Here is a 19107-nt window from a genome sequence, read left to right as displayed (position 1 = left end):
CACAGACTCTGGATTAAACTTTCTCGCATGAAAAAATATTAAAACTGTGACGTGTTAACAGTGCTAAAGCCAGAATTAGAAGAGGTTTTTAGCAGCTTCTATGGCTGTTCGTTTGCCGCGAAACGGCGACAGCCGATGCTAATTTCTGTTAGCCCGTCTATGAGGTTTCACATTATACGTTAGCATTAAGCTAAGCGGACTTTATGCTTAGTTGTGATACTGGCTGTGTGTGTTTTGAACGTTGTTTCAAGCCTGGTTTGGGACTATTGTCAGCTACATGAACCACGAGACCGCACTGGCGGCGACGTCAAGAGCTGTCGCCACGCTGTTATATCAATCGCTCTGGCCATAGTGATACATCCACCCATAAACATTAGCCCATGCTACCGTTAGCCACATCCTGTCCCTGAGGCAGAATCTTTCCTACTATGGCCACGCCAAGACCCGCCTTACTAGGCCTCTGATTGGCTGAGGGGGGCAAGGCAAGGCTGTGACAGACGGAGCTCATTAACATTTAAAGGTGCAGGCACAGAAACAGCTTGTTCTCAGCAGAGCTCATTTGAGCGACTTTGAGACAGCTGCCATTCAGGACCACGGATCAGTTTGGGGCAATACATTTCGAATACAGTTTAGTTGGACGTCTGACAGCTGAGTGAAATTGATTAAAAAGAGCATAATATGGGACCTTTAATTCATGAAGTGAAAAATGACCTCTTTCCTGAGATGTCTACTCATCAGCTGGCATTTCCCATTGTGAACGAGCAGCAACAACTGTTGATAAACTCCTCCCCCAAACAGTTGTCCAATCAAAGCTTTCTCAAGGCTAAAAACATAAGCACTGTTCTAACACACTGAACATGTTAGCTTGTCCAGCTAGCTAACTAAGTACACTGTAGTCAAGTGTGACTTTTGCAGGAAAGAAGCATTATATGCTATGGTCTTGTGAGACTAAAAGCCACATACAAAAATTAATCTACTGAAGCTAGTCCTGGATGCTAACATATCAGATCTTAGGCAAAGTTGTCAACTTAAACCAAGATTACAAACTGTTGGCAAAACACAATATTCGCCATATTAAAGACTGTGGCTCTGTCCCATTTTAACCACTTTCACTCGATTTTAGCACTCAGTTCTGCGCGTTCTTGTGTTAGGGTAGGGTGTCCCAATTCTTTTAAGAGCAAAGGCAAGTGTTTTTCAACCCTTAAAACCACCCTTTAAATCGGAGAGAGGCCAGGTGCAGACATCGAATGTAGTGCAAGACGAAAAGCGGTGAAGGTGTATTCTGTTTTCTGCATTTCTCCTTCGTTGGTTCATTAAACAAAGAAAAATCCTCAAAGCCCACGCAACAGGTCACACAACCGCTGGAGCTGGCATTTTCACACCTGGATGAAAACCCACTACAGGTTGTCGTAGGTGAACACGCCGGCTCCACTAAGTGGTGTCCCACTTCGTAGGGTAAAATCTCTACTTCTGACATTTCTCACTTCATTGTCAAGGGGTAGGCCATATCTCTTTGGAGCCACTTGAAACTAAGTGCTAGTGTTAAGAGAGGATAAATAGGACTGGGTGTTAAGACTAATAGAAATCGCAAGCAATGAAGCATAAATCTAACATTTTTCTTGCTTATCTAATGTAAACAAAGGAACTAAACAGGGATGATCATACATTTTTCTTATTATTACACCGATTGAAAAGCACATTACCATACAAATACTGGAGGCAACGCTGACCTTTTTATCTAGAACATGTAGCTTTGGTTTCAACTGCATATTTACAAACCTTTTACAGGAGTCCAGTATTAAAATGAGCCATCTAGAAACAAAAGGTCGCCTGGAGACAGCGCTTTCAAAAAAACTAATGAAACTAAGGTTAGCTTAATAAGCGGGTTTGCTGCAACTGACAGCAAATTGTTTTTATCAAAGGTGGCAAAACCGACAAAACTGAAACAGGCTAAGTCCAACAACGTTTGGTGTAGGCAGCTTTCTGCACTCAGGGGAAGAATTTTATGGGTCTGGCAGAGCATGACGAGACTTTCAGGTGAGACAATGCTTGGCATCAGTTTTCCTTTCAGAGCACACATGATTGCTCCTATACTTCATTCTTCAGCCCTAAAACCAAGTCTTGAGCCTCGAGTGAGGTCTGACCAAAATATTATCGGCTTCCAAAAATGTGCTCATGCTCAAGACACTCACAGACATATAAGTACGATAATACACACAAACACACACTTCACTGAAATAGGCATTCATAAGCTTTCTCTCTGTAAGTGTCCTACTGGGTCCAGCTACTTTCTCTTCCACAGCACTATTTTAATAACGCCCCATTATTGCAAATACTCACACAAACACACACCACACACACATGCTGTGGGGAGTTACCGGCCATTAATTGCGATATTGATGTTGTAGTTGTGGCTGGGTCAACAAACCAAACCCACCTCTCATTTCATTAGCACCACAACAACACTGCTGATACACTGGACCCCTAAAACCGTGCATGTGCTCACATTTGTGTATGTGTGTGTGTATGTGTGTGGGTGTGGGTGTGAGAGAGAGACTGTATGCTTGCTTTGTCTTCATGTGAATACATTGTGGGCATGTATGTGTTGTGTATGTGTGTGTGCGTGTGCGTGCAGGCATGCAGTGGTGTGCTGCTCTCCATTTTAATGGCAATTCCGACAGAGCCTTTCCCCATCTCCCTGTCGCCATGGCAACCGAGCGGGTAAGCGGCCACGTTTGTCTCGGGGGCCCTGGCCTTCTTTTGCGTGCCACAGCTGCGTACACACATGCACATACACACACACACACACACACCCAGACAGACCTGCAGAAATTACTATTATAAATACATTAGACCCCTAAAACAAACATTTACTCCTCAATACACACACACACATACTGTATTGACATGCAGCACCAGCCCTCCACCCTCTGAGCACAGGGTTCTCCCCAAAATGATTCCCATCAGCCTACCCCTCCTCCAAACCAGTGGCTGGGATTTCCCAGTTAAATGCTGAAAGGGCTTTCCCAACGATTCCTCCCTTCACAGAAAGCTCTATATTATCTCTCACACAGTCTCACACATTTTTTTTTTTTTTTTGCTCACACACATACACCAACCACCCCTGTGGTCTCCACTAAGCTATTAGCACAGCCTTTGTGCATGTGGCCAGTCAGTCAGTGAACTGGAATGAAAAATTACAACCCTCCTCCGATGTTTTATTCAAACTGGTTATGGATGGGAAAATGTAAACGCAGCTGGACACTGAAGATGACCAATATAAATTTGCACTTCACCTCCCTCCAACACAGTTTTATATGCACACACACACAAGCTCAGTTTGCACCGAGCCTTTAACCTGAAAAGCATCAGCAAGAATTGATTGAATCCAACAGCTGGAAGTGGAATCAATGAACTGTGGCGGGTGGTTTAAATGATGTTTTAACTTGCCACCTCTCGAAGCTCTTGAACCATAAGAGCAATTATTCAAACTAGACATTGGAGACGGACAGTGGAGCCTGATTGTGGAACTTATAGGGCAATTCCTGGTCTAAGAGGAGGACATTTGGTGGGTTTTGAATAGCAGCGTGTATTTCTGACAGCCCTGTTTTCAACATAACAGGTTCATGGTGATGTTGGTGAGTGTGGTAAACATTTGTAGCTTTGATGCATTTACCGTGTATAAAGAAGCCATTTACATCGGATATGAGCTCTGAACAACAGCTGGAGTTGGACTAAGGGATGTGGTTAAAAGCTCTGGCTAGTGAATCTTTTAATTTGCTGTTTAGTATGTGTGAAAACCTCAACCCACAACAAATGTTACAACAATGTTAACAAGTACAGTATTGTACGGATGTGATGGAATAGACAGCTGACATGAAAATCCGATCATGTAGGCCTATATTATGGAAAAAAGGTATTTTGACAGAATCAGTACAATCCAAATTATATTTTACATTTTTTCTTTAGTTTAAGGACGATGTGGTTCTGCTTTGGATAAAAGAAATGTGCAGACTTCTTGAAGTTAATTAACCCCTTTCTAAATTGCTTGGATAATGTCAGTCTTTAGCTGATGAAAATGTAACATTAAGTATAGAAATAAAGATTAAACCTGCACACACGACAGTACAGCCGTTAGCTTTTTATTTCGACAACAGACCTGCGCCTGTGGCTTCTGCTTCCAGCTGCAGTGAGCTTCACCTGCTGTAGCTGCAGCTGCACTGCAGATGAGAGAATGGAGCTCTCTTGAATTTTTCATTTGTCTTAATAACTTTGCCCTGACAAGAAAGATGTGATCATCCTTCATCATCACACAAACCCTCCTCAGGATGTTAATGAATTGTTTATCACCTCTGCTGTGGCAAACACACATATTTGTGCAAGTGAAGTGGGTCACACTCCTTGTTGGCTGTATCAAAGTTTGCTATCTGCCACGCTAACTGACTTCGCTCAGCACAAATCCCGGCTCAGCACTTAGCAGTATAAACATGTATCTTTTATTTACTTCATTGTCATTTGCAAAGAGGCATATCAACTTATACGTACTCCTCATAAATGTACATATTAGATGTTGTAAGAGTATCACAATTAGTCTCATATTTCCTCTATAACTGACTTCAATAGTGAAAGTCAAATCAAACTGGGTTCAACGCTGGGGTAGCTAAATATGTAAATACATGAATACATTATTTACTAATTAATTTTTACGTTTCAACACTTTTTTGTTTAGAGTTGCTGACCGTGTGTCTAGCAGTGATGCAAATATTGTGTGCAAGTTGTTCACATTGCTGGCACTGGCCCCTGAAATTGTTCACGTAGCTTGGTCCTGTTCTTGTTATAGGAGTTTTTTTTTAAATTAAAAACATATTGATGGACATTTTATGAGACACTATATTCTTAATTATTTAAATTCATTGAGAGTAAAAACTCTGTATTGTGTTTTTATGAATCCGAGGGCTGTTAAGATTATTACTTTCCTTTTATCTAAAATCTTTATAGAAACTGTAACTCCCATCGGCTCACAGTTATTGATTGGTCTTTGTTTATAGTTGGTGTATTATGGTTGGTATCGTATGGACTTTTTGAACCTAATAACCTGAATTATGTCATATTAAAAATATGTAATATCTTTGTGTTAACAGTTGTGTATCACCACTATCTGACATATTTATAGCTTTTTTTTTTGTCCTCCCTGTAAGAAGATGTCAGAAATGTGCCCTAGTAAAACAGTTTGGAGCACTTCTGAAGTGGGTCAGAGTAAATCCCAGATGTAGCTCCTGTGGTATCGCTGCCTTATCTAAGCTGACAGACTTTCTGGATCAACAACCAAAACCCACTGGAGCATAAAGCGTCTCCCACTCGCTCTCTGTCTATTTCTTTTTCTTTTTTTTTTTTTTAAGTTCGTGTGCACGTCTGTCTGCTCACGTACAGGAATCTGACCTGGCAGATGCAAAGACATACACAGTCTGCAAGTGTGTGTTTTGACACTAATGTGATAAGACCTAACCTTAGACATGTACGATACTTAGTTAATAATAAGCCTATGTGGTTGATCGAAGAGGTTGTCTTATTAACATGTTTATAGTGATAAGAATACGTGTAATATTCTTAAAGTCTGGTGGATTTACTTACATTTACAAAACCATAATGTCCTTCTCCTTTCCCTCTCCTCACTCAGTGAAAGGCTCCCTCCACTAGCATTTTCCCTTTCCGTGCCAATGGGCTTAGTGAGAGTCTACATCAAAACACACAGAGAAAACAATTGAAAATCAGACATCAAGAGAGATTGTGCCTCAAAGTTACAGTGATCTTCCAAAAGCCTAAAAAAAGAGAAATGCATTATTAATGCATTACCTCCACTTTAAAATCGGACCAGCACTGTCCTCTACTGGATGTCCTTTGGCAGTGCAACGACAGGGACCGCCACTGCGTCTTCCTCTGTGTATTAGCTACACATCTACTGCAAACACTGTACATTGGTGACATGACACATAAAGTTTTCATTCATGAATTCAGCCTTTATTTATATAATGAGTGTGTAATTTAACCTCAATTCAACTATAGACAGCAGGGCCAGGGTGTATACAGGTCAAAATCCTATAGGGACGGACAGAATTAGAGAAGGTGGCATAGGGCTAATTAACTAATTGGCCAAGTAAGTTATTATCATGATGTTGTTGTGAGAATTGTCATATGTCACCTGATTTTAGCTACATGCTTTAATTACGTCTTTATGCCTGTACTTTGTTTATTATACCTTTTATCCTATCTTACTGTTTTAGTCTTTTAGCGTTTCCTGTTCCACGACTTTTTATCTCCAGTGTTTCCTCATGGGGGCCTACCACACTGGGAGTTGCTTTTGGTCTACAGGTGGGGGTGCTGTCCTGTGGACGGCTCCGGCCCAGGTGGCTAGAGGGCTCTGCATCTTGGTGTGGGGCCTCCTGTCTGCCCGGGTTGGGGTTGTCTCTGTGCAGGCAGCACTCCCTAGTTGTGGGCCGGCCCGGGAGCCCTCTCAGGGTGGTCGGCCCCCAAAGGTGGCTTTCTTCTCGTCTCAGGTCTTGGTGCCCGGCCATGTCTCTCTAATGATAGCTAGTGCGTGTGGGGGTGTAGACTTGTGAGTGTGTGTGTGTGTGTCTCTGTCTCTATGTCTTTGTATGTCTCTGTGTATTTATGGGGTGGGGGGTTGGTTTCTTCCTTGTTGTTTTTAGCCTCTGTGAGGCACTTTGGGTTGCTTTTACGCATGAAAAGTGCCATACAAATAAAATTTGATTTGATTCAGTCTTGCAACTTTACAATTTTAAGACACAATCACTACAGGGAGGCTTGGATATGTGACTTTTTGCACTGAGATCTATGATCATAGCTCAAGAATCATAAGACTCAAATAATCATATAAAATAAAAATAATAGTACCTAAAAAAAATGAAATAGAAAATGTGTGCCCTTGTTTAAATAGCCAAATGTTGTGTCATTAACACTAGTCAGACGTTTTAGCTTCATAAAACCACACGATGGCAGCATAACCCACACTGTTAAAAGCACATTAACCTCTATTAGTACCATCACTATTAGAGTTAGGATTCACTTAAGCCCACTGATCGGGAACAATGATGTATTAATAAAGCTGCACTTTAACCATAATATGCACCAGGGCTGCTTACACTCAGAGATTGATCGGACTAATGTTTTCAACTCTTCTCACGCAGCCTGTGGGGTGGGAGTAAAGGGTGAGCGAGAGAGTGGAGGCTACCAGTTGCATGTGTGATGTCCATTTAAGGTCACTACCTAACCCTGAAGAGCAGCCTTGAAATAACTGGCATACCCCGCAATATGATAACCGTGGGCTCAACATGAAGAGTCAGGAAAGGAAATAGAGAGAGAGAGAGCAGAGAGGAGGCAGATAAGTTGAGAAGAAAGGGTCTCTACAAGTGTAAGCATCTGAGTGTGTGACAGGCAGGAATGTGAAACGTCTTGCTTCTTTCAGAGAGCGAGAATGACATGTTTTCTGCGCTTCTGCTGGTACAAAACAATAAAACCTGACAAATTCTGCTACATTTTGTGAGAAAATTGTATCATTTAACAATTTTCTTCCTCTACAATTTTATTTTATGGAAATTATTTCATCTTTTTACCCCCTCTGCATATTTCTAACCTAAATGCTTAAAGTTTTAGCTTAAAGAAAATCGTATTCCTCTATTAATGCATGTGTAAATATTTAAAGTACACCTTAATGTTGGGGCTCTGCTATGTATTAAATGACCAGACACTGATTCACACCCTGGCAGTTCACATCAGGGTTAATCTACTACAGTCTGCAAAGAGGAGAAGTAAAAAGCAGAGGATGGAAAGAAGAAAGTGAACAAGGAAGAACGGATTAAGGAATTGACAAAGAACAGGCAGGCAGGATGGATAGGAATAAATAGATGAATTGGAGAGGACAAAAAGATGGATGGGAGTGGTGTTGCTTTCCCTCTGCACTGTTAGTAGCCTACTCACTCACTGCTGTGAAGTACTCAGTCAGCAGGTTGGAGGAGACCCAATAAAAAAAGGCTGCAGAGCTTCTTGTTTAGATAAATATCTGAGGCAAGTCTCCACAGACTAAACACTTCTCACTGCGCTCACAGTAGCAACTGGACTCTTGTCTTGCAGCATGGATGATATTCAGAATTAAAAATCTGTTTATAACATTAAGTGGCACGCCAAATACCGTCACACAACTCTCTGCTGTAAATGTCTGTAAGCTCTGTGATGCTTTACAACTGCTGTTCTTCTGTCTGTGCAGTTAATCGACCTTCTACTTTCATGATTTTCCAGGCTGCTTCATTTGACACATTAAATGTGTTCTGCAGTTTGATGGATGGCCCTTTGATCGCTCTTGTTATCCTCTACAGCTCAACTAACTTCGAAAAGATTTGTCATCACGCAGCTGATGACAAGCATTCAGTCACAGCTAAGAATATACAGGACTCGAATGGTGACAAGTGATGAAAAGTTGACCAGGTAATGCAGTAAGGGCAGAGCTGGGTGAAACGTCACTGGTAGACAGGAGCAAAAAGTGCAAACGTCCAAATAACAACAATAACCAACAGAACAGTGGAAATGGACGTCGAGGAGGGCATGGGAAATGAGGTGAGGAATGAGGAAAGGCTGGAGTTACTGCAGGGGAGGTGGAGATAAAGGCATGCCAGATAGAGTATTAGGCCTACATAGAATACAAGTTCATTCATTTTTAGCCAGAGCAATCTGCCGCCAATTAAGTAGCGATATGTGTTAATGTGGAGAATTAAAAGACAATGTTGTCAAATGCATTAGAATATTTGGTTATGATTACTGATTTTAAATTTTGCAACTGGTTTGTAAAAAGTAGATCACTGTGCACTTCAGAAAACTGATAGAAAACCCAAGCTGCAAATTACAGCAATCTTTCTTAAAATAATGTCCAACTGTTCTGGACCTGGATGTGGGGAATTTTAGCCTAAAATAGATGGTCAAAACTGCAGCCCACTGGATAGAAATTAACACACACCATACATTGCACTAACCACCAACAAACACTTTTCCGTTCTGCCAATCAAAATCAGAAGAAGAAGAAACACTTTTCCGACCACGCTTCCGGCTTCCGCTCGTCTTCCCGCCCGTTTGTCAGGTCACATTTTCGGACAGCGAGTTGTGATGGTTGTGACACAGCTCGGTGGTGAAAGCGATCAGCAACCACACAACAACAAGTTGAGCTGAATACTGTAAAGTTACTCTTTCAAAATGAGAGCCAACAAGAAACAATACATTATCAAACTACAGCTGTTAGCCGCTTAGCTACGCAGCCATGCTAGCAGTTAGCTAGCTAGTGATAGCTCAATTTGCTACATGTAAAGACAAGATAGGGGACATTGTATTGGAAATGTAAATAGGGCCAACTATAATGCAGCCATCACGTTACTTACACACGGAGGAGAATAAATGCCAGGAGGATCTCAGGGGCTCATGGGACTCTGCCTCGGCTAACCACACCTGTGTAGTCTCCATGGTGACAGTCCGGACCGGGGAAGACGTTCACCGCTGACGCAGCTGCAGCAGGTAACGTAATCGTCATGGATGTGCTCCGGTGTGACCTCCATCGTTGTCAGCTTGGAGGCAAAATGTGAAACGCGAACCAATTCAGCTTCACAGTGCCATGTGTGGGTGGTAATGTGGACCAACCGGGACCAACGCGAACCTGTGGCCACGCCAGCTCAAATCAAAGAGAGAGTAGGCTACACCTTCTCTGGAAGCCATTACTCCACTATTATGTTTACCAACAAGTCAGGATGCGTGCGCAACCTGACTGAAGAAAGAACCGGTTGTCATGGTTACCTCCATGGAGCTAGTGTAGTCATAGCGGTGTTAGCTAGCGATGTTGTCAGCGTACTACAACAGTTTATCACCTACTACTGATGTAGTGTGTGTTTTATACATAGACTGTAGGTTTTATAACGGCAGGGGAAAAAAAACGTCAGGACGGAGGATCGAGTTTGTAAGTTACCGCGGCAACGGCAACCCCGGTGTTGTGGCCCTACTGGTTTCAAGTTAACTGGTTGCAGATGCAGATGTTTTGCGCTCCCTGAGCAGATTCGTCACAAATTCACAAACATACACAACATATTACCAGCGAGTTTCAAGCCACAATTCACATCTACCGCGGCGAATATGCTGCTGTGAGTGAGCACTAATAGTTACGTACCAGCCACATGGGAAAAAAAATAAAGTGGAGAAAAAATAATCTTCACATATTTGCGTGGGTCGGGACTCGATCTCGCTTCAGCAAAACCAATTACACCACTAACCACCTGTCTACCTCTGTGAGCCACTCAAGCTCACAGGTGCCAGCCGCTTCACTGGATATCAGTCAATTACGTCACTACAGGTAACGTTTTGACTCGAGCTGATCTGAGACAACTGGTTACCATCGGTTTGCCTTTGAAATACACGGACAATGCCTCGGTGTATTGTTCTTTTTCCTCCAGTCTAATCAACATATTCAGCGCTACACTTCTCTCCGCACAACGCTACGCACCACAACAAAGCCTGTCGTGTTGAGAAAGTGATGAACTAGCTCGGAAATACTGTCAAAATACGCTCAACAATATGTAAACAAAAGCGAAACACTTGAGCCACTGCATGTGTACATGGTTGAAAAGTACTACTTGCATTTAATCACATTACTGTATTGCGAATGTTTTGTGTACTTACATTTCTTTACACTTCTCTACAGATCTTATAAAACGCACAACGTATTTATTGGCGTGCATTAAAAGAAATGTTCACTTGAAGTCGCCGTGGTTCGCGGAAGAGGTGATGTTAACCTCTGCTGTTTCTGCCTTGTGGCTATGATGCGTTCAAGGGAACAGGGCAGCGTCGGACGGATTCACAGAAAAAACTGACAAACTAAACAGTTTTGGGTCCATGGCGATCTAAATGGCAAGAAAATTATCAATCTCTATTTGAACATTAGTCCAGAATGATTTTCTGTCATAGATATGTCAGTTTTTTTTGTGAATGTCAAACTAGTTTTAATGAAAAGTATACCTTTACAAAGGGCAATGATAAAATATGTCGACACACGAAATCTAAATTTCAAACAATCGACTCACGTCCGACGCTGCCCTGTTCCCTTGAACGCATCAGGCAGAAACAGGTAGACTCAGAGCTAACTTCACCTCCTCCTCGACCACGGCGACTTGAAGTGAACATTTCTTTTAATGCACGCCAATAAATACGTTGTGCGTTTTATAAGATCTGTAGAGAAGTGTAAAGAAATGTAAGTACACAAAACATTCGCAATACAGTAATGTGATTAAATGCAAGTAGTACTTTTCAACCATGTACACATGCAGTGGCTCAAGTGTTTCGCTTTTGTTTACATATTGTTGAGCGTATTTTGACAGTATTTCCGAGCTAGTTCATCACTTTCTCAACACGACAGGCTTTGTTGTGGTGCGTAGCGTTGTGCGGAGAGAAGTGTAGCGCTGAATATGTTGATTAGACTGGAGGAAAGAGAACAATAAACACCGAGGCATTGTCTGTGTATTTTCAATGGTAACCAGTTGTCTCAGATCAGCTCGAGTCAAAACGTTACATGTAGTGACGTAATTGACTGATATGCAGTGAAGCGGCTGTCACCTGTGAGCTTGAGTGGCTCACAGAGGTAGACAGGTGGTTAGTGGTGTAATTGGTTTTGCTGAAGCGAGATCGAGTCCCGACCCACGCAAATATGTGAAGATTATTTTTTCTCCACTTTATTTTTTTTCCCATGTGGCTGGTACGTAACTGTTAGTGCTCACTCACAGCAGCATATTCGCCGCGGTAGATGTGAATTGTGGCTTGAAACTCGCTGGTAATATGTTGTGTATGTTTGTGAATTTGTGACGAATCTGCTCAGGGAGCGCAAAACATCTGCATCTGCAACCAGTTAACTTGAAACCAGTAGGGCCACAACACCGGCCACACTCACAGCATGGCGTCGGTTATCGGTAAAAACAACATTGTGCAACCCCAACGTTACGTACAGGCTGCAGCTATTTAACAGACAATCATGTTCAGGAAAACACTCACGATTACAAAACTTGGTGGCTGAGGACTGAGCTGCTGCCTGGTCAGAGACAAGGGAAGAGGACGGACATGTCTAACGTCTGGAACAACTGCATCCTGATTCCTGACCCAAACTGTAACGTTACCTGCATGGCTGAGTATATACTGGTAGGCCTAATTTAAAACAATATAGCTAAACGTTAATTAAAGCAGAAGTAAGCAATCCCGTCGTTTTGGCTATGGATCTATTGGTCCTCCTCCCTACGTCACCACATTCACACGCATCCCTTGGCTGCAAACACAGAGAGGACCGCCCCTTTATGCCGTTCTCTCTCCTCATTGGATAAAGGTTGTAGGATACAAGGAAAGTTTTCTCCTCGGCTTACAGCAGAGTGACTCAGGTGTCAGACTCAGAGTGACTGACAGACCCGTGTTTCAGACCAAACACTCTATAAGTATTGCCATCGGAAGATATATCTATTTAAGACTTATATTAACACAAAAATTCCGCTTACCGGTACTTCTGCTTTAATCTCAGCTTGCTTTCCATTAGTATGTGACCTTGTCTTCAGTCACTGTCGTAGTAAACATTTCACAACTCATTCGCTGCAGTTATACAGCTGTGCTTGTGGGCATATTTAGCCTCATCACCATTCAAACCAACGTATCTAACACGTTATTGCTCGAAATTAATCGCCAATGTACTATTTTCTCTCTCGTTTGCCTTGAAAGGGGTGCGAGTTGACGGTATTCTGTAAAATAATGCAACTAACAGCACAAAAAGACATGATCACGGCTGTTACTGCTCTCTTTCTGCAGGCGACATGCGCAGTAGAACGTCTGTGACGTAGACGTATGTAACTGTCTAAAATTTGGTTTGCAGAACTTTGAATTCTCACCTGATTTTCAGGAGTGGATGAATCGTACCTTGTCCTTGAGTGGCCTGCTGCTGCATGATCTGAGGAGCTGAGAGTCTGAGAGGTCAAAGGGTCTCTGGACCAAAGCGTAGGTATGTCATAGAACTTAATTAAACATCACCAAAGAACCACAAAACACAACAGTTATATGACACAAATTTAATAGTAGCCTAAGTAAAAAAAAAAAAAGAAGAAAAAAAGACCTCATTACACAAAATGACCATGTGATAGCCTACAACAGACCCATAAGAATGATTGTAAAAAAAGATGGCATAGGCTCATGACTACAAAATCACACGAAAGGTTTGGCTGTTTTAAAATAATGTTTTATCAGTCTACTGGTGCTGTCTAAGAGGGTTAGGGGGCCTGTCTGAGCCCATGTATAGTTTTTTGTCTTTTAAACAGCAGAGAGGTTTTTCTATCCTTAACCTGCCTCTTCATATTAATCCCCTCCTTGTCTCAGAGGAGAAAGGTTGCAGCCTGAGCGAGGCAGGTTGGCCACTCCTTTCATTACACTGAAACTCCCCTAAGGCTGTCTTTCCCTCTATCCCTCTGCTGTCTCTTTGCCATCCCCTGCTCTGTATCCTGCGCTCTCATCTTGCTTCTCTCCTTCATCCTTCCCTCTCTCATCACTGGCTTGAATCCTCCTCTTTAACCCCATTTTCCTCATTGGCTTTCCTAATGCAGATCCCTTATATTTCTTTTTTGAATTGACAACAGACCTGCACATCGAACGTACTAATTCACAAGTGACCACTCTCTCTCTCTCTCTCTCTCTCTCTCTCTTGCGCTCCCTCACACACACACACACCAACATGCTTCCACCCATCCCCTCCTGCTGGCAGAGCTGGGAGATGCAGGAGCGGCGGCAGCAGCTGCTCTGACACATCCTGGCGTGACGAGCACACACCGAAAAGGCAAGGAGGAAAGCCGGGGAAGGAGGAGGAGAAAAGGAGGAGGGGAGGGAGGAGAGGAGGAAGAGGAAAGAAGAGGAGGACACAACTCAACTGTCAAAAAAGACACCAGTGGACAGGAGGAGGAGAAGGAGGAGAAGAAGAAGAAGAGGAGAAAAGAGGACGAGGGACGGAGAGCGGTGGAAGACGGGTGTTGCAGACATGTCAGACACACCTTTGCAGAGGAACGGCACAGCAACAGCACCGTGAGTAGATGCTCTTCATCTTTGTTTCTGTCTATCTTTCCCTTCATCTCTCCTCTCTTCTCGCCTGCCTCCCTGCATCCCTCCACCTCTCTCCTCTCCATCTGACAGGCTGAGTTGTCATGGGAACCGGAGCTCCGTCATGGTGAGGCTGCTGCTCAGTCATGACTGGAGAGGAGACACGCGGTACACCATGTACACTCCTCCCTCTCCTCCTCTCTCTATCTGCCTTTTCCTTTACTCACCCTCACACTCCCCCTGCAGAGCTCTCCCCTCACCGCATATCGCCCCTCCATGGCTTTACTCTCCCGCTCCTCTGTCCATGATTGATGATCGTGTCTGTCTTTTCAAAATTGGAAAAAAAAAAGAAAAAAGCTGTCCTGCACCATGTTGCACTGTCTGAAAGCGCATACTGTATGTGTGTTTGTGTATGTGTGTGTTGTGCATATGTGAGTGTAATGTTGCATGGCTCAGCAGTCAGTGAGGCTGCAAGCTCGGTCAAGCCTCTGTGTGTTAGCACAGTCCGCCATGCTGCAGAGTAGATCCCTTCTTCCTGTATGATTTGTGTGTGTGTGAGAAAGAAAGAGAGAGAGAGAGAAAGAGAGAGGCGGGGGAGTGAGAGATAATGAAATTAAATTAAGTTGGTGAAAGCCTTAGAGGAATACACATTTTTTATAAAATCGTAGAAAGACGAGTATCAGGAAAATTGCTGGATATGTATTAGAGACGGAGTCATTTCGGAGGCCGGTTGAAAAATGTTGCTGATGAGATGCCAACTGTCAAATCTTTGATGCAGCTTCCCATAAGAAATAGAAATGCACTGTATCAGCAGACTTTTCAGATCAATCTCACCCTTCAGCTGCAGTTCCAGGCAAAGAAAAGTACAAATTCAAAAAGCACAAATGGACAAATAGTAAGAGAAAATGTTGAAAAATACCCTTAAATGTACCCCTAAACAAAGACTCAGCCTTTAACTTTTAAAAATGTTTCAAAAAAAATGTTATTTCCTTATCTTCTTAACACCAGATTTCCCTCTGCAGCAACTATTAGATTGCAGTGTGCACCTCTTGCTTTAAGATCAGGTATTGCAGTGTGCACACAGAGTTGCATTATGGGCTGCTTTTTACCTTTTACACTATTGCTGCTGGACTTGGTTGGTCAAAAAAGTTCTAAAAAGTTAGTATGTGCCGCTCAAGTACAGTCATCCACTGGCTGTCAGTGTCACAAACAGGACTACATCCACTGAAGGAAGCATTTGGAGACTGATCCTTCATTTCCCGGGCACTGCTCTGGCTAAATGAGACTTCGATAAGCCTGATTATACTTTGGTGCACCTGCATTGAGCTGCTGGCTGTATGAACATAAGTAGTGACAGTGATACATTCCTGTGATACTCTTCTCTGGCCCATGGCCCATCCCTCCACTATACAGTAAGTCCATTGCACATCAGTTCAATACTTTTCGTGTAATCCTGCTGACACGAGTGAAAACATAAACCTCCTTGCCAGAGGTTAAAATGCTGCTGTAAACATAGTAAACGAGAATGTTATGGATCTGTATAGTATATCCAGCGTCTGGAGGATGAGTCACCGTGCATCTTGAGCTCCTGCAGCCTGATTTACTGGTAGATATCTGTCTGTTTCTGGTGGCCTGTGCAGTCTGAATGTCTTATTTTTTGGAAACATGCACTCATGATACATCAACAAAATCTACTGCAGCTTACATATATCTTATTGTTGTAGTGATCGCACATGATTCTGCATGCTTGGTTCGAAATTCAAAGTCCCAAAGGCACATATAGATGTTTTTAGATTAGGTGCCATGGAGCAGAGTCGTAATCAGCCATCGATAGGCAGTTAGAGTAATAAGTTGGAGTGATTGTAGGAGCCGCACCCATGAGGCTGGCCGAGAACGTGCAGTGGCGCGTGAAGCAGACATGCTTCGCTGGGGCATTAATAGTTAATGTTATAATTGGGGAGAAAATGAGACAGTGTGATTCAGTCGGTCTATCACACCCTTTTATTCCTCCGCTCTGTGTGTTTTCTCTCGGCGCTGTGGGCTCATACCCATACTCTCTCTGGGCTGTCCACTGATTCAGCAGAAAGACAAGGTGATATTTGTGGTCATGTAGAGAGCAGACACCACAATGGCAGATGGCCCATTCTCTGCTGCTATATATTGCACACTCTTAAAGGGATAGTTCAACATTTTGGCAAATTGGCCCATTGCCATAATCGCTGTAGTCATAGCAGTAGGTTCGTTACCTTTATTTGTCGGTGCAAGCTATTTTTAGAACGGCGGAGCAGAGCGGCTGGTTGCTCAGAGCTTAGCTATGGAGGCTAAAGGAATTTCTTGGTTTTCCTCATCAAACTCATCAAATACACAACCCAAAAACTCCAAAACGCTTCCGTGGACAAGTTGTGACCTGTACATTCACCTCGCTATGAGATAATAGCCTCCATAGCATAGCTTTGAGCAGCCTGCCGCTCCGCTCCGCCGTTCTAAAAATAGCTTGCACCGACAAATAAAGGTAACAAACCTACTGCTATGACTATAGAGATTATGGCAATGGGCCAATTTGCCAAAATGTTGAACTATCCCTTTAAAGGGAAGAGATGCTAATGAATTAAGCATATCCAGTATTGCAGAGTGGCCACTCAGTATCAAATTAACAAATTTGTGTTTTTATTTTTTATTTCTTTTTACAGTAATTGTTATGTTTTTGTCCTTCGGTTTACATACTTCATAGATAGAAAGTTAAAGCTTTGAATCCTAAAAATGCTAAATGATAGCTCACCAGGTTTCCTGTGTGTTAATGAATTTGTGTAAGTTTATTTACACAGCAGCATTCTTTGCTCAGTAATTAAGCAGACAGGCTGAGGTAGGTTGGCATAATCAAAGATGAACCAATTTTTCTCAGAAACCTCCAAAACACTCTGAGGTCTGAGCTGGATATTTTGGTCCCTTTGGAAATGTAAATACCACACTGTGCTTCCTCCTCAGTTTATCAGCCTTCTGTTCCACACAACTGGCAACTCCTTGGTTTTGCTCACTACAAGCACATTTTTACATGCTATGCAGATGTTGTTGTTTATCTCCATTCCATAAAAATGAACGTAGCAGAACATAAATTGTAAACTTTACATAAGAGGAGACGTGCAAACAGAGATCGTCACAGCTGTAAAATCCTGACATTCAGAAAAAATGAGGGTTAGCAGGAAGAAGGTTAAGAAGTGATGATAATCAGACATCTGCTTCTCATCTGTATCTCAGGATGAAAATCATTAAAAGCGACCAGGGTATCTTGTAAATGCATGTGCTGATATATATGGACATGAATGTGAGTTCTTCTCCAACATTATAAAACGCGTCCCTGAGAAAATAAAGCAGAAACAAAAATAACACACTGAACTCAACTGACCCTGAGGAGGCAGCTTCAGTTTCCTGTTAACCAGCACCAGAGATACTAATTCATAAACTACACAACCCATGCATGCACACTGCACACTATCAGTAACAGGATTAAATAGTTATTATCTTCAATTCGTATGATCTTCAACATTCGAGGCTTTGCATTTAATATCTAACAGGCATCATTGTCCACTGCTTTGCTGTTGCTTATCAAGCTGAAAAGACTTCACAGTTACAGTTTATCATCAGCTTTGAAGGTTGTAAGCTCCTGTAGTCTTTGCAGTGAAGTCAGACTGGTTTTGTGTGGCTGTAGTAGACTGAATTACATCAATAGATATGCAGTCACACCATTGAAAAAAAGAAAAAAGAAAAAAGAAAAACAGTGAGAGCTGATGAGCTGCTGAAAGCTGCTGACCTCCAGACGTTCAGCTATCACCAACCTGTCTCGCTTAAACTGCCATTTAGCAGTGGCTAGATTACAAGTTAAATTTAACACCAGTTTTGTAATGGAAAAACAAACACACTTAGTAGTGAGAAGGAGAAGGAGCTCAGCAGAGTCTGAACTGAGGAGGACAAAAAATAGGGAGGTGTTTTCTATTTTTTGATAGTGTTTGGTTAAACTGCAGAAGACAGACAGACAAACACAGCACACACCTCCTTCTGTTATGTTTAAAATATGAATGAGATGAATGTCTGGCTGTCCTGTGCACACACGCACACACAATAACTCAGTCTGCATCAGAAGCCAATCTCTATCTCTAGCACTAAAATACATGCTCACATAAACACAACACAAATATATACACAAACGGACAAACACAGTTTTTCTTTGCCCATATTTGCTCATTCTCTCTGTCTCCTACTTACTCTTTTTGCATGTTGTTATATTTGTGTGTGCGCACGCCCGTGTGTGTACTTTCCTGCTTCTGGTTCCACATCTGGAGGCCATTACCTCTGGGCTGGGGGGGAGGCGGGGCTGGGCTGGCTGTGCAGTGAGGTCATTGTGTCGTCGTGGCGATGCAGAGGAACAATGATGCTGTTGTCTCCAACGACAACCAACCAACGTAGCTGACACGAGAATTGAGGGCTATTTTCGGGGGCGAGGAGTTGGGGGAGGCAGCGTCTGAGGGGAGCGAGGACTGACGGCAGAGCAGGGAATTGAAATACAAAATGTTTTAAAGAAGCTGAATAACTTTAAAGTAAGGAAGTGTGTTTTGTAATGACAGTGTGAGCGGCCAACGTAGTGATGTGATTGGTGTGAATCCAGGTCAAACAGACACTCAGGCCAGATTGAAGTCATGGAGTGGCTGTAAATTCAGCTGCAGAACTGAGCCGGGTTTCGTAAGCTAAAGTATATATTATCTAAACTCCAAACAGGTCATGGTCTACAACCTCCATGTGTCCACATTAAAGACGTAGTGGTGTGTTGTAATGACGGGGGGATCCCGAGTGAAACAGCACAGGTTTTATTTTAGTATGCTTATGGGTGAACCACAGTGAAGCCCATAGTATGTTCAAATAAATGTGGACAAAAGAATGGAGAATTTCCATTTTAGCTCA

The 19107-nt window shown here is 42.6% G+C and overlaps 1 protein-coding gene across 1 annotated transcript in view; it reads left to right on the top strand.

Annotated features, from left to right (window-relative positions):
* Positions 1-14048: 14048 nt before the first annotated feature.
* palm2akap2 (PALM2 and AKAP2 fusion) overlaps positions 14049-19107 on the top strand; it is a 125821-nt gene continuing 120762 nt past the window's right edge. Inside the window, exon 1 of the mRNA XM_083982886.1 lies at positions 14049-14139. Within this exon, the coding sequence (XP_083839012.1) occupies positions 14096-14139 (44 nt within the window). The 5' untranslated portion in view covers positions 14049-14095. The remainder of the gene's footprint in view (positions 14140-19107) is intronic.

Source organism: Trachurus trachurus, assembly GCF_905171665.1.
Source record: "Trachurus trachurus genome assembly, chromosome: 12".
Classification (NCBI taxonomy): Eukaryota; Metazoa; Chordata; class Actinopteri; order Carangiformes; family Carangidae; genus Trachurus; species Trachurus trachurus.
The sequence above is the reverse complement of the archived record's forward strand: the minus strand, read 5'-3'. Positions and strand labels throughout refer to the sequence as shown.